The 17,029-nt window shown below is 40.3% G+C and overlaps 1 protein-coding gene across 5 annotated transcripts in view; it reads right to left on the reverse strand.

The window, feature by feature from the left end:
• Positions 1 to 16,612, reverse strand: part of PPP1R42 (protein phosphatase 1 regulatory subunit 42) — a 67,127-nt gene extending 50,515 nt beyond the window's left edge. For 4 of the 5 annotated variants that reach the window (XR_012416454.1, XM_065519313.1, XM_005563457.5 and 1 more), the window contains exons 1-3: positions 16,539 to 16,612; positions 5,279 to 5,491; positions 1,307 to 1,473 (exon numbers count right to left, since the gene is read on the reverse strand). Coding sequence is in view for 4 of the 5 variants with exons in the window: in XM_065519313.1 (XP_065375385.1) it covers positions 1,307 to 1,473; positions 5,279 to 5,407 (296 nt within the window). In the remaining variant the exon portion in view is untranslated. The remainder of the gene's footprint in view (positions 1 to 1,306; positions 1,474 to 5,278; positions 5,492 to 16,538) is intronic. The other variant, XM_073998900.1, reaches the window with a different exon arrangement.
• Positions 16,613 to 17,029: the final 417 nt, after the last annotated feature.

Here is a 17,029-nt window from a genome sequence, read left to right on the forward strand (position 1 = left end):
TCTAAATAGACATTCTGAGAATGTCATGGTCTTTATTAAGTGTGACAAAAGTGTAATAACAAAATAATTTAGCTGAACAAAATTATAAATGAGGAATTTTGTGTTATATTAAATCTATGAAAGGTTGGTTTATCTAAATGAGAACAAATTATATTCTTATACTTCATTTAGTCTAGAAGTACATTTTTTTGCTTTTTAAAAAAGTGAGCGAATTGTAATAGTTATTATCAAACTATCTACCAGTACTATCTACTTCATCTGACATATGAAGAGCCCTGGTAGATAGTTTGATAATAACCTTTCTGGGTTGTAGGTTTAAAAAATGAAGATTTCACGGCTAGACACAGTGGCTCACACCTGTAATCCCAGCACTTTGGGAGCCTGGAAGTTTAAGACCAGTCTGGGCAACATAGGAAGATCCCATCTCTAAATAAATAAATAAATAAGCCAGCCAGCCAGCCAGTCATTGTGGTGCATGCTTGTGGACCCAGCTACTCAGGAAGCTGAAGTGGGAAGATCACTTGGACCTAGGACATCAAGGCTGCGATAAGTCATGATCGCACCACTGCACTCAAGCCTGGGTGGCAGAGCGAGACTCTGTCTCAAAACTAAGAGATAAAAGGAAAAATGAAGATATCTGGGCCTAACCCCTGGAGATTCTAATTTGGATATGTAGGTTAGAACCCAGTGCTCTACATTTTTAATAAGCATTCACCAGCCAACTCTTGTGTCCCCATTCTGAGGCTTTTAGCCGGTTCTTTGAGGAACATGATAGTTATTCCAGTCTGGGAAATTGGATCCACCAATCTTCATTGCCTAATTATAATCACTATAGGCAGTAAATGCCGTTTTACAATCAAGTTTACATCAATAGGATCAATTATATGACCCAGATGGTATGAGATGTGTGATTCTGAAAGGCACATAACTCATCTGGGTCCCATGGAAACTTCTTTTATCAGTTGAGCCCACATGAGGATGTTTTAAGTATCCCTATTAGCCCTTAAGACAACCCCTCCCCAGAATGAAAAGTGTATCAGGCTTAATAAAACACAAATTATTAATATTATATGTGAAACAATTTACTTCTTAATAATAGTACGAGAAAATAGAAATTGAGGTCTGTTCCACAAAACCCATGTGGGAATCATATGCTTTTTTTTCATATAAGTATGAAATCATATCAATTTCATATTCAATTTACTTTTGGAATTTAATGCAAAAAATGGAAATGCCTTCATGCAAAAAAATATAAGTACCATAATCATAAAAATCAGATACATTATTAAAAAATAAAAGCACTTACAGTTTTTCCAGTTTCTTTAATGACCTGAGGTTCTCTATACATGAAATACAATTGTTTTGTAGGTACAAGTGGGTCAGATTTGTGGCATAATTCAGGTTAGTGATTTGACTAATACAATTATCATATAAATATAAAACACTAAGATTTTTGCAAAGAGAGAGGTCTTCCTAAAAGGGAAACAAAAACATGTTAAATGTAATTTCTCCTGAAAACTTGTTTGTTTTTAACAAAAATTTTCAGTTGATCATTCTGCAAATTTTCCTAAGGTTAATATAAGAGAACAGTATTTCTCTGTTCTTGGCACAGTTAAAACAAGACTAGACTGATTACAAAAGAAATTCTGTAATATTTTTTCTTTTTTTAAGAAATTCTGTAATCATATCAATAAAACTGGAATTTTTTTTTAAATTTTTTTTATTTTTTATTTTTATTTTTATTTATTTTTTATTATTATTATACTTTAAGTTCTAGCATACATGTGCATAACGTGCAGGTTTGTTACATATGTATACTTGTGCCATGTTGGTGTGCTGCACCCATCAACTCGGCAGCACCCATCAACTTGTCATTTACATCAGGTATAACTCCCAGTGGAATCCCTCCCCCTCCCCCCTCCCCATGATAGGCCCTGGTGTGTGATGTTCCCCTTCCCGAGTCCAAGTGATCTCATTGTTCAGTTCCCACCTATGAGTGAGAACATGCGGTGTTTGGTTTTCTGTTCTTGTGATAGTTTGCTAAGAATGATGGTTTCCAGCTGCATCCATGTCCCTACAAAGGACACAAACTCATCCTTTTTTATGGCTGCATGGTATTGCATGGTGTATATGTGCCACATTTTCTTAATCCAGTCTGTCACTGATGGACATTTGGGTTGATTCCAAGTCTTTCCTATTGTGAATAGTGCCGCAATAAACATACGTGTGCATGTGTCTTTATAGCAGCATGATTTATAATCCTTTGGGTATATACCCAGTAATGGGATCGCTGGGTCATATGGTACATCTAGTTCTAGATCCTTGAGGAATCACCATACTGTTTTCCATAATGGTTGAACTAGTTTACAATCCCACCAACAGTGTAAAAGTGTTCCTATTTCTCCACATCCTCTCCAGCACCTGTTGTTTCCTGACTTTTTAATGATTGCCATTCTAGCTGGTGTGAGATGGTATCTCATAAAACTGGAATTGTTAAGATTTTCCCAGTGCAAGCAATTTTCCTTGGAAGCCATTAGGCTCCTCTGGAAGTTGAAGCATTGAATAAATTATTGTCTCAACATTACAAATAGGGGTTAATATTTCTGTAGGATTGGAAGTCAACTATTGTGGTTTATAATACTGAAAACTGAAAGTCATCTAGATATCCAGAATAATAGATTAATTTTTTTTTTGGTTTTGAGATGGAGTCTCGCTCTGTTGCCCAGGCTGGAGTACAGTGACACAATCTTGGCTCACCATAACCTCTGCCTCCTGGGTTCCAGCGATTCTCCTGCCTCAGTCTCCTGAGTAGCTGGGACTACAGGTGTGCACCACCATGCCCGGCTAATTTTTGTATTTTTAGTAGAGACGGGGTTTCACTGTGTTAGCTAGGCTGGTCTTGAACTCCTGACCTTGTGATCCACCTGCCTTGGCCTCCCAGAGTGCAAGGATTACAGGTGTGAGCCACCGCACACAGCCTCATACATTAATTTTTTTAAAACTATGATAATGCTATCAAAAGAAATACCATAGAACCATTAAATATCCTTTTGTTTCTTCAGTAATATCTAATACAAGGTTAAGTGAAATTCATAATATGTAGTTAAGTGAAAATAGTACATTTAATATGACCCACTATTGTAAAATTATATGAATAAAAGACTGAAAGGATATTACCTAAATGTTAAAAGTGATTATGTCTGAATAGGATTACATTCTTTCTTTTTACATGTATTTTGTATGAATAAGAACACCAATTATTATTATTATTATTATTTTTTGAAACAGGGTCTGCCCAGACTGGTGTCTAACTCGTGGGCTCAAGTGATCCTAGCGCCCCAGCCTCTCGAGTAGCTGGGATTGTAGGCATGCGCCACCATGCCCAGCTACCAGTTACTTTTGAGATAAAATAATTAAAGGGACTTTTTAAAAGGCTGCCATTTCTTGTGTCATGGCAGATCAGCCTAGAGTAAATAGACAAGCGGTGAAGTTCTGCTCAAAAATTTCTCAGCCTTCATTAAGTTAACTTCTTTTAAAATACAGCTATGTGTTGGAAACTGTAAGTTTAGAAGTTATTCTCATTTTAGTGTGAATTACTTTAACCAATTTGCCATCCTTCTATCAAAGATCATCCACCCTGGAGGAGCATTGATTGATATGAGGACAGAGTATGAAATAGGGACTTTACTGGGGGCTCTCCAGAGAAAGTAGTCTTATATGATATCATGAAGTAAAGAGTTCTGGGCAACAAAAGAGAAACATGAGGTTTGGGCAAAGGAATTATGGGAAGAAGGATCACCAGGAAACCAGAAGGGGATCTAGAATGGGAGCTGGGTTGGGGTCCCTACAAAAAAACCAAGTATTTAATTGATCATTTTGCCTGGGGTGTTTGTATTTCTTTCATTTGTTCAATAAATATTTATTAAGCATGTAATATGAGTCAGGCATTGTAATGGATGAGGGATTTAGAGTGATGTGAAATAATAGACATGATTTCTGCCCTCAGGTAGCTCCTATGTTTCCAAGAAAATTTATCTCACCTGTAGTCTAGCATTTACTGTAGACAACAGATACCAACACAGATGGCCTAAGAGTGTTATTGCAGCCTTTAAAGTTTCCCAAATTACAGCCAAGAATTACCTTAGTGCTGAGAAAATGTAGTTTCAGATTATATCCAGATAAACATAAACTTGTCTGATGTAATTGACCCAGTATAACATACATTTACATAACCAGTTAAATTATGTGCAAAAAAGATTTCACTGTTAAACTCTTTTTTTCTTGTGTGAATTTTAATTTTAATTTCCATAGTTTTGGGGATACAGGTGGTTTTTGGTTACATGGATAGGTTCTTTTTTGAGACGCAGTCTCACTTTGTTGCCCAGGCTGTATTACAGGTATGACCCACCGCGCTTAGCCAGGATAAATTCTTTAGTGGTGAGTTCTGAGATTTTAGTGCACCCTTCACCTGAGCAGTGTACACTGTACCCAATATGTAGTCTTTTATCCCTCACCCCCTTCCCAACCTTCTCTCACTGATAAACTTTTGAAATATGGTACTCACATAGTTACTTCTTAACATTTTGGTATACTTAAAAAATTCATATTTCAAGGTTTTACAATAATACAAAAGTAATTATTGTCTATGAAATTATTTCCCAACATACACTTTCAAATCTAGTTTGCTACACTATACAGTGTTGTAGGAGAACAGTAATACAAATATTTAAAATATATATATTTAAAAATCACAATGGTATATTTTATAGATTTAATTTTAACAAATCTAATATCACAAGTAGGAAGTTAAAATAACACAATATAAAGCTTACTGATAAAAATAAGTTAATAAGGCCAAGTGCGGTGGCTAACATGTGTAATCCTAGTACTTTGGGAGGCCAAGGCAGGCGGATCACTTCTTGAGCTCAGAAGTCTGAGCTCAAGAACTCAACATGGTGAACCTGGAAACATAGCGAAACCCCATCTGTACTAAAAATACAAAAGTTAGCTGGGCATGGTGGCACATGCCTGTAATCCCAGCTACTCAGGAGGCTGAGGCACAAGAGTCACTTGAACCTGGGAGGCGGAGGTTGCAGTGAGCTTTGATCATGTCACTATATTCCAGCCTGGGCAACAGACCGAGAGAGACTCTACCTCAAAAAAAAAGTTAGTAAGAATAATGAAAATATAGTTAATATATTAGGTATGCCCCCAAACCAATTCCTAAACTTTACATTATTAATTATATAAAAACAGGAAATAATTTCAAAGTTCTTACAATTGCATCTATATTTTTGTCTGAAAAATTTATATGAGTTATTTTCTTCAGGCACTGTGAAATGGTTTCTTCTTTTCGGGGTTTAAGATTGCTGTTTCTGGCAATTAGATCCAAGGTCAGTCGAACCATAATTTCTTTATAAATCAAACTCTCAGCAAAAGCTCTGTTTTGATACCATGTCAAGAAGTAGGCTTAGGTATTATTTCCAGCTTTCTAAAGATTAAAGAAAAAAGCATTATGATTATCATAGCAATTTAAGGAAAAGTTATTCTGACTTACTCTTTAAATAATTCCCTTATATGAAACTATTTGATAGCTAGTTTATAGACATTTTTAGGGGCACCTGAGGTATTTTCTAAGTTTATAGACTTCATAAAAAGATTTAAAGCATCAAAATTAAACACATAATACTCATTCACTTTTAGTTTTAAATCTTTTCTTCTTCCTGAGTATATTTGAATCATTGCAAGTACCCTTTTTTCTTTCTTTTCTTTCCTTTTTTTTTGAGACGGAGTTTCGCTCTTGTTGCTCAGGCTGGAGTGCAGTGGTGCAATCTCAGCTCACTGCAATCTCTGCCTCCCAGGTTCAAGCGATTCTCCTCTCAAGCCTCCATAGTAGCTGAGATTACAGGAGCGTGCCACCACGCCCAGCTAATTTTTGTATTTTGAGTAGAGATGGGTTTTCGCCATATTGGCCAGGATGGTCTCGAAACCCTGAGCTTAGGCAATTGGCCCGCCTCAGCCTCCCAAAGTGTTGAGATTACAGGCGTGAGCCACCGCGCCCAACCTCTTTTTTCTTTTAAGAGACTGGGTCTCATGTTATGGTTCCCAGGCTGGCGTGTAGTAGTGGCTATTCACAGCCATGTAGGCATGATCATAGTCATCTGCAACTTTTTTTTTTTTTTTTTTTTAAGACTCCATTGCCAGGCTGGAGTGCAGTAGTGTGGTCTTGGCTCACTGCAACCTCTGTCTCCTGGGTTCAAGCGATTCTCCTGCCTCAGCCTCCCAAAGCAGCTGGGATTACAGGCACGTGCCACCATACCCAGCAAATTTTTGTATTTTTAGTAGAGATGGGATTTCGCCATGTTGGCCAGGCTGGTCTTGAACTCCTGACCTTGTGATCTGCCCGCCTCGGCCTCCCAAAGTACTGGCATTACAGGCGTGAGCCACCGCGCCCCTCCCCCCGCTTTTTTTTGTTTGTTTGTTTGTTTTTAGAGACGGGGTCTTGCTCTGTCTCCAAGGCTGGAGTGCAGTGGCGCAATCTCAGCTCACCGCAACCTCTGCCTCCCAGGTTAAAGCAGTTCTCCTGCCTCAGCCTTCCAAGTAGCTGGGACCATAGGCACACACCGCCATGCCCGGCTAACTTTTTTTTCTTTTTGTATTTTAATGCAGATGGCGGTTTCACTGTGTTGCCCAGGCTGGTCTCCCTGAGCTCAGGCAATTGGCCTGCCTCGGCCTCCCAAAGTGCTAGGATTACAGGCGTGAGCCACCCCGCCCCAGTCATGCACTGCAATCTTTGAACTCCTGGGCTCAAGTGCTCCTCCTGCCTATGCCTCAGCTACAGGGACCTACAGGGGTGCAGCACTACGCCTGGTTTATGAGCATCTTTTTTTTTTTTTTTTTTTTTGAGATAGAGTCTCACTCTGTCACCCAGTCTGGAGTGCAGTGGCGTGATCTCGGCTCACTGCAACCTCTGCCTCCTGGGTTCAAGCAATTCTCTGCCTCAGCCTCCCGAGTAGCAGGGATTATAGGCGCCCGCCACCATGCCTGGCTAATTTTTGTATTTTTAGTAGAGACAGGGTTTCACCATCTTGGCTAGGCTGGTCTTGAACTCCTGACCTTGTGATCCACCCACCTCGGCCTCCCAAAGTGCTGGGATTACAGGCATGAGCCATCGCGCCCGGCCTTATGAGCATCTTTTAAAGGATTATTATTCACTCTTGGAGTCAAAAAGGCCCTCGAGGAATACCCTCCAATGTTCTCATTTCACAGGTGAAGAAACTAAGTCCCAGAGATTTATCTTAAGCTACTCAAGCTAGTGACAGTTGAGAAAGGGACCAGGTCTCTTGGCTCCTTTTCCCATAGTACCCATAGAGACCATATGTCTGAAACCCCTAAATCAGAACACATGGTGTGAAAACCTTAAGTACACAGGACAATAGTACAAAATACTTGAAAATGAAGCTGGCCTAGAAATTTATGTTTTATTAGTACAGCCATAATCCACAAAGAGGCAACATAATCCAGGGTTTTTTTTGTTTTTGTTTGTTTGTTTGTTTGTTTTGTTTTGTTTTTGAGACGAAGTCTTGCTCTTGTTGCCCAGGCTGGAGTGCAATGGTGCGATCTTGGCTCACTGCAACCTCCGCCTCCTGGGTTTAAGCAATTCTCCTGCCTCAGCCTCCCGAGTAGCTGAGATTACAGGTGCCTGCCACCACGCCCGACTAATTTTTGTTTTTTTAGTAGAGATGGAGTTTCACCATGTTGGCCAGGCTGGTCTCAAACTCCTGACCTCAGGTGATCCGCCCGCTTCAGCCTCCTAAAGTGCTGGGATTACAGGCATGAGCCACTGTGCCCGACCAATCCAGTGTTTTTCAATCCAGATTTGCCTGGTTCAAATTTTGGCTTCATCCCTTACTAGTTAGGCATCTTGGGCAGGTTACTTCAATTTCTTACAAAATAAGGATAATAATGGTCCCTATTTCCAAGGGATAATGTGAGGATGGGTGAAATAATCATTATAGAGTGTTCTGCACAGTACCTGGTACATAGGTCAATAAACATTCGCTATCGTTATTATTATTATTATGTTACTGGTTTGTTCACACATAAGGTTATCTTAACTGTCTCACTGGAAATATATCAGGACTGTTAAAGATGAGAAACATGCCGGGGGCGGTGGTGCATGCCTGTAGTTCCAGCAACTCGGGAGGCTGAGGCAAGATTACTTGAGCTCATGAGTTCCAGGTTAGAGTAAGCTATGATCATGCCACTGCACTCCAGCCTGGGTGACAGAGGGAGACTGTCTCTAAATAAGTAAATAAAATATTGCCATATATTGTCTATAGATTTGAGGTAGCCCATTTTTTTTCAATTGCTGAGGAAGTATAGCTATTTAAGTGATAAATATCCCAGTTTCCCCAATTGTGCTTCACATTCGTTTACTACAAATGTAACCAAAAACGCAGTTTAAAATTAAACATTATTCCAGTGTATATGGAATTTAACCAACCAAATACCTCAATGTGTACAATATTCTGTACATGAAATCAGTGCTTAGGAGGAAAAATGAATTCAGTAGACTATAAATTAAATTTATATACTCACACATTGGCATTACCCAGGCTATGTTATTGTAAATTGCCCACAATAAAATATTTGAAGATATGGAATGTATTCTTAGACTCTTCAAAATGCAAAGTACAACCTACAGAATAAAATTATAAAATCTTAAGCCTCAGAACTGAGCAGGAAAAAAATTATAAAATCTTCATAGATTTTTGAAATTTGCATATATCTGATTATTTTTATAACAAAATTTTAAGCTTATTGTTGACTTTTCAGATCACATTTCAAATATGATACTATATTCTGAACAAAGTATCTAATTCAATTAAAATAACTTATTAATATTACCTTGAAAATATTTCATAAAATATTTCACGATAAAAGTATAAGAATAGTATAACACCCATGGACCCACAGATCAGCTTAAAATATAAAACATTACAAAGCCGGGCGCGGGGGCTCAAGCCTGTAATCCCAGCACTTTGGGAGGCCGAGGCGGGCGGATCACAAGGTCAGGAGATCGAGACCACAGTGAAACCCCGTCTCTACTAAAAATACAAAAAATTAGCCGGGCGCGGTGGCGGGCGCCTGTAGTCCCAGCTACTCAGGAGGCTGAGGCAGGAGAATGGCGTGAACCCGGGAGGCGGAGCTTGCAGTGAGCCGAGATCGCGCCACTGCACTCCAGCCTGGGCGACAGCGTGAGACTCCGTCTCAAAAAAAAAAAAAAAAAAAAACATTACAAATACATTTGAAACCCCTGTATACCTTTCTTCCTCTTCATTCTCTTAAATTTAGGATTTATCTAAAATTTAGACTATTAATGTTTTTATGCTTTTACTACAGATGTATGTATACCTAAATAATATATAGTACTGTTTTTCACAATTTTACATGTCATCAATGATGTTAATATTATTCTGTCTTCAGCTTTCTTTTCTGCTTTATGTTTTATATGTGAGAGTCATGTGGGTTGATGTGTGTAGCTCTAGAATATTTACTATACAATATTCCATTGTAAGAAATTAATTTTTCCTAATGACTGATCTTTGGGTATTTCCTTTTTTTTTCGCTTTTACAATGTTGCTTTTATGATTTTGTATGTATCATTTAGCACATGTGCAAGAGCTTCTTTAAGGTTTAAAACTAGGAGTGGCCACTCTGGGTTGGACATTTCAACTTTACTATATATACTGTCAAATTTTTCTCCAAAGGAATTTTACCACTGGCAAGTAAAAGAGTTCCCACTGCTCTACAATGCAGCCTGCACCATTGTTGGCACCTGATATTGGCAATCTTTAACTTTTTGCCAAGCTGATGGGTATAAAATGATATCTCATTACTGTGTTTTAATTTGCCTTTCTCTACTTATTGAGAGACTGAGAGTATTTTCCTGATTATTGGCCATGTGGAGTTTCTCTTCTGTTAATTGCTATTTCTTATATTTTGCCCATTTTTCCTACTGAGTTCTGCTTTTCTAAGAAATTGGCAGAACACACACACATTTCTATTACATACTAATATTTCATTGATAACATGTGTTGCAAATGTCTTTTCCCAGACTGTAGCTTGTCTTTTCTCTTTTTCACTTGTTAGTTTGCTTTTAATGGTATTGTCTAAAAAACAGAAACTTTTTTAAATATAGTCAAATGTATCATTATTTTTCTCATGTTTTGTGCTTTTTGTGGCTTATTTAATAACGCCTTCCCTACCTTAATTTCAGAAAAAATGACCTCTATAGTCTTCTGAATATGTTAAAGTTTTCCTTGATGCATTTTGGTCTTTATCTAGAGTTGACTACTGTGTAGGAAGTGAGATATTCAATATTTTTTTCCTTATGGAGAACCAATTATCCCAGTACTTGGTGTATTTTCTCTTCTATGGTTCTTTTCTCTTGCATTCACTTATATATTTATCCCCATGACAACACGGTCTTAATTAGTACAGATTAATAATCTTTCTCTCTACTTGGGTTATTCTTGGTCCTTGACTCTTTCATATAAATTTAAACATCAATTTTTCATTCCATGAAAAGTCCTTTCATGATTGTTAGGAATTGCAAATTTATAAATAATTCATGAAGCACTGACATTTCTCTAATATCAAGTCTTCTTTTCCATGAGTATGGTAAGTCTCTCCATTTTGGTAGTGCTAATTTAGTGATTTTCAGTAGTTAAAAATTTTTCTTTTATATTTAAGGCCATGCATAAGTTTTTTGTTTTGTTTTGTTTTTTCATTCGTTTGCTTGTTTTTGAGACAGAGTCTCGCTCTGTACAGTGGCCTGATCTCGATTCACTGCAGTTTCCGTCTCTCAGTCTCAAATGATCCTCCCATCTCAGCCTTCTGAGAAGCTGGGACTACAAGCCTGCGCCACCATGCTCAGCTAATTTTTGTATTTTTAGTAGAGATGGGGTTTTGCCAAGTTGCCAGGGGAATCTCAAACTCTTGGGCTTAAGCAATCCACCTGCCTCAGCCTCCCAAATTGTTGAGACTGCAGGCATGAGCCACCATGCCCAGCTCAAGTTTTTATTTTTGAGTTATTGGGATCATGTATTTTTGTTGATATTGCAAATGCTATTCTTTTAGAAATTATATTTTCTGTTTGTAGCTACCGTATAGAAACGCAGTATTTTTAAAATACTGATTTTATATCCAGCAACACTGGTAAGGACACATTAATTTTATTTTATAGAGTCTTTGTGTTTTCCATGTAGACAATCAGATTATATATGAGTAACAGTCTACTACTTCCCAAACCTTTTATCTTTTTTTTTTATTTTTTATTGTGTTATTGCACTTGCTAGGACCTCTAGGAACAAGGTTGAGTAGAAGCGATGAGGGCACATGCACTTGCCTTATTGCTGATCTCAAAAGAAATACTTGCAACATTTCACCACTAAATATGATATTTGTTGTAAGTTTTTTTTTTTTTTTAGTATGATATTTGCTGTAAGTTTTGTTTTTTTTTTAAGATAGCATGGGCACCGTGGCTTATGCGTGTAATCCCAGCACTTTGGGAGGCTGAGGTGGGCAGATCACGAGGTCAAGAGATCGAGACTATCCTGGCCAAAATGGTGAAACCCCGTCTCTACTAAAAATACAAAAAAATTAGCTGGACATGGTGGTGTGCGCTGTAGTCCCAGCTACTCAGGAGGCTGAGGCAGGAGAATCACTTGAACCCGGGAGGAGGAGGTTGCAGTGAGCTGAGATCGCGCCACTGCACTCCAGCCTGGCGACAGACCAAGACTCCGTCTCAAAAAAAAAAAAAAAAAGATAGCCATATTCAGATTAAGAAAGTGCTTTTATATTCATAGTTTGTAAAGTATTTTTTAAACTCATGAATGAAGGTTGATGGTTATGAAATGTTTTTCTTTTGCCTGAGGAGATGTGGTGAAATACATTAATAGACTTCTAATGGTTCTTTTTGTATGTGTGTGTGCATGAAAGGGTCTCGCTCTGTCACTCAGGCTGGAGTACAGTGGCACAATCTCGGCTCACAGCAACCTCTGCCTCCTGGGCTCAAGCAATCCTCCCACCTCAGCCTCCCGAGTAGCTCATGCCCTACAGGCTCATGCCACCATGCCAGCTTATTTTATTTTATTTATTTTTTTTTAGACGGAGTCTTGTTCTGTCACCCAGGCTGGACTGCAGTGGCGCATCTCGGCTCACTGCAAGCTCCCCCTCCCGGGTTCACGCCATTCTCCTGCCTCAGCCTCCTGAGTAGCTGGGACTACAGGCGCCTGTCACCACGCCCAGCTAATTTTTTTGTATTGTTTTAGTAGGGATGGGGTTTCACCGTGTTAGCCAGGATGGTCTCAATCTCCTGACCTTGTGATCTGCCCGCCTCAGTCTCCCAAAGTGCTGGGATTACAGGCGTGAGCCACCGCACCCGGCCTAATTTTTGTATTTTTTGTAGAGACAGGGTTGTACCATGTTACCCAGGCTGGTAGACTTCTAATGTTATATCTTTTTGCATTCCAGGGATAAACCAAACTTAGTCAGAATAACATATATATGCAAATTAAGTTTGCTAATGTTTTATTTAGGATTTTATTACTATTATTATTATTTTGTACAGATAGGGGTTTACTTTTGCCAAGGCTTGAGTGCAGTGGTGTGATTATAGCTCACTGCAGTGTCAAACTCCTGGGCTCACGTGTTTCTCCCACCTCAGCCTCCTGAGAAGCTGGGACTATAGGTGTATAACACCGTGCTCAGCTAATTTTTTATTTTTTATTTTTTTATTTTTGTAGAGACAGGGTCTTACTATGTTGCCCAGGCTGGTCTCAAACACGTGGCCTCAAGCAATCCTCCCACCTCAGCCTCCCAAAGTGCCAAGATTATAGGCATGAGCCACCATGCCTTGCCAGGAATTTTTTCATCTAAGCTTAATAAGAAGATATTTCTTTTCTTTTTTTACAGACAGGGTCTTATTATGTTGCCCAGGCTGGTCTCAAACTTCTGGGTTCAAGTGATCCTCCTGCTTTGGCTTTTCAAAGTGCTGGGATTACAGGTGTAAGCCATCATGCCCAGCCTATCACATGAGTTTTTACTTCAGGCTCTGTTTTCTAACTTTGGCTAAAACAGAGAAAATTTGGATCACCCGAAACCTCATGAATGGCCATGCTATTGTAGGGAAGGCAAAATGTTACCTCTTCCATTTTAGGGTTTTTTGTTTGTTTGTTTGTTTTGTGGCTGAGCCTAATAATTAAATTGACATATAGCAGATCAAGAGGAGAAAAGCAAGCAAATTTAGTTAATACAAGTTTAATGTGGCATGGGAACCTTCATAAGAAATGAAGACTCAAATACGCAGAGTTGTATACTTGCATACTAAGTTAGAAAAAGGATAGTAGGCCAGGTGCAGTGGCTCATGCCTGTAATCCCAGCACTTTGGGAGGCCAAAGTGGGCAGATCACTTGAGGTCAGGAGTTCGAGACCAGCCTGGACAACATGGTGACACCCCATCTCTACTAAAAATACAAAAATTAGCTGGTTGTGGTGGCACATGCCTATAATCCCAGCTACTCAGGAGGCTGAGGCAGGAGAATCGCTTGAACCTGGGAGGCAGAGGTGGCAGTGAGCCCAGATCACACCACTACACTCCAGCCTGGGCAACAGAGTGAGACTCTGTCTCAAAAAAAAAAAAAAAAAAAAAAAAAAAAAAAAAAAGAAAAGAAAAGAAAAAATTAAGAGCATAGTAAATTGTGAAAATGTGGCCGGGCATGGTGGCTCATGATTGTAATCCCAGCACTTTGGGAGGCTGAGGTGGGTGGATCACCTGAGGTCAGGAATTTGAGACCAGCCTGACCGATATGATGAAACCCCGTCTCTACTAAATATACAAAAAACTTAGCCAGGCATGGTGGCATATGCCTGTAATCCCAGCTACTCGGGAGGCTGAGGCAGAAGAATCGCTTGCACCCGGGAGGCAGAGGTTGTGGTGAGCCAAGATTATGCCATTGCACTCCAGCCTGGGCAACAAGAGCGAAACTCCGTTTCAAAAAAAATAAAAAAGAAAATGTGACAAGGTAAAGGAGCTTGGGTTAGGGCCAGGGTAGTTGATTGGTGAAGGGTTCTTGTAAAAACGTTTGTTTATACAGCTTTTCCTTGGCTTCAGCTTCCAGTCCTTGATGGTAAGAATGATACTTTCTAGTATAGGGAGGAAATCGTTCATATGAAAATTTCTTCTCCTGCTTTTAAGAAACAGAACAGACAGGGTGTGGTGGCTCACACCTGTAGTCCCAGCACTTTGGGAGGCTGAGGCAGGAGGATTGCTTGAGCCCAGGAGCTCGAGACCAGCCTGAGCAACATGGCGAGACCCCCGTCTCTACAAAAAATAAATGAGCCAGGCATGGTGGTACATGCCTGTGGTCCCAGCTGTTTGGGAGGTTGAGGGAGGAGGATTGCTTGAGCCTGGGAAGTCAAGGCTGTGGTGAGCTGTGATTGCGCCACTGCACTTCAGCCTGCGAAACAGAGCATGACCCTGTCTCAAAACAAAAAAGCAAAAAAACAGAATAAAAGTCAGAGCAATCATCTTTTACCTGTCATTTTTCTTTTCTTTTCTTTCTTTTTTTTTTTTTTGAGACGGAGTCTCACTCTGTCGCCCAGGCTGGAGTGCAGTGGCCGGATCTCAGCCCACTGCAAGCTCCGCCTCCCGGGTTTATGCCATTCTCCTGCCTCAGCCTCCCGAGTAGCTGGGACTACAGGTGCCCACCACCTCGCCCGGCTAGTTTTTTGTATTTTTTAGTAGAGACGGGGTTTCACTGTGTTAGCCAGGATGGTCTCGATCTCCTGACCTCGTGATCCGCCCGTCTCGGCCTCCCAAAGTGCTGGGATTACAGGCTTGAGCCACCGCGCCCGGCCTACCTGTATTTTTCAAGTGCTTTTCTTTATTTTTTCCTGAGATGGAGTCTTGGTCTGTTGCTCAGGCTGGAGTGCAGTGGTGCGATTTTGGCACACTGCAACCTCTGCCTCCTGGGTTCAAGCGATTCTCCTGCCTCAGTCTCTCAAGCAGCTGGGATTACAGGCATGCACCACCACGCCTGGCTAATTTTTGTATTTTTAGTAGAGACAGGGTTTCGCCATGTTGGCCAGGCTGGTCTGGAACTCCTGATCTCAAGTGATCCGCCCGCCTCAGTCTCCCAAAGTGCTACGATTACAGGTGTGAGCCACTATGCCCAGTCATTTTTCAAGTGCTTTTAACTAAATATAGTCAATATGCCAGAGCAGCATATTTTGAAATGACATATTCTTAATACTTTCACTTTAGAAATGGATTCTGTCTGTAGATTTCAGTGTATAAATTGGTGTTCACATAGATAAAAATTAATGACCTTAGATAATTTTGGAAAAGGACAGAGGCAAACTTTGTATGTAAGTGAAGTATTTACTAAACCAAGGGAAGGTCAACGGACCTCATCAGTAAGCTATAGGAAAATTTTCTAGCTTGAATATGGAAAAGGAGAGAACTGAATCAACCCGCAACACAAAATAATAGACTGTTAACTCAAAAGAATTTGCACTGTAGCAGTCCATAAGAGAGAATTTAGTTTCATCAAAACACCACCATTCATATTGTTAAAAACAATATTAATTTAAACTGTACTGGTAGTTTTATTGTTTTTAGAAAATTAAAAGCTTCAGGAGTTTAAACTGAACCTAGAGTGGATTTGGATACATTTTAGAACATTATAATAAAAATAATGTCAGCACTTGTGAAGTGTCTTTGGTTTTCTTTTAAAAGAGATTAATTGTGTTCTAAAGTTTGAGAAACTGCTTTTGCCTACTTTCCACCCTCTAGGTATCTCTTGTTACTTTGGGACTCCTCTTGCTAGATCTCTCTCTCCCAGGCCACCGGTGGAAACGGCTTAGAGCTTCTTTACAGGCTCTAGGAATCCATTTTATTGTTAGCTTTTTGTTGTTGTTGTTGTTTGGTTTTTTCTTTGTTCCTGTTGTTGTTATTGTTGTTTTCCACCTTTTCGGTTCGGGGGGTACCTGTGTAGGTTTCTTAGATGGGTGGAATCCATTTTAACGAACCCCTTGTCTTTCATCTGCTGGAATTCCCACAGGCTAGAGGCAGTGGACAACGTTTTCTGAATTCTGTTAATATCTATACTTCCACTTAGGCCACAGGGTCAGTGGCTTCCAGATGCTCTAAATCACTGGCTCCAGCCCTTAGGCTTTTCAAAACCCTTTCAAACTCAGCTCCACGCCCACCGGGCTGCTTCCTTAGCCCCACGACCACCCCTTCACCTGTGACTCCCTCCTCTAGAGCTGTTTCCCAATCTTGCCAGGTAACCATTTGTTAAAAACAGACTTCCAGACCATTTTTTCTGGAAATTCTATATGTCTAAAGATAGGGCCCAAGGATCTGCATTTTAACAAATGTCCCAGAAAGTCTTAGTGGCAGGCAAGTTTGAGAAACATGGTTCTAGGATTTCCTCGGTCCCCACGCTTATTCCCCGCGGGCAGCTCACCGCTCGCGGGACAGTCGGGTCGGTAACTCCGGTTTGGTAGGTTTCGCCAGCGCCGGGTCTCTACGCAGACCAGCGGCGGTTGCTGGGCTACCAGACGCTCTGTCCAAGCGCCACTCACGAGAAATCTCGCGACGTCGCAGGCAGCTCCCTCCCCGGTGCGTCCTGCTCTCTGTGACACGGCGGCCGGGCGCTAATGGGCACTGACGGTGGCCAGTAGGCGGACTCTGACTAGAGTCCTGTTAGCTTGAAGAGGCCGTGAGGCATCGGTCACCGTATTGTTTTAGTGGACCAATTAGTAGCCGGAACAATTTTTGGCAGACTACCATTTCCTCCTACCGGATTATCCTGCCATCGGCTTTGACCGTTTCAGTGCCCAACAACCACCTTTTCCCAATAACAGACCAGGAAAGGAATTATCTGATTCAGAATACAGCCTGTACTCCATCCTTTCCTCGGTGAAACCTCAAATTCCTTAGGGTGACATTGAGGGC

Source organism: Macaca fascicularis, chromosome 8 (assembly GCF_037993035.2).
Source record: "Macaca fascicularis isolate 582-1 chromosome 8, T2T-MFA8v1.1".
NCBI lineage: Eukaryota > Metazoa > Chordata > Mammalia > Primates > Cercopithecidae > Macaca > Macaca fascicularis.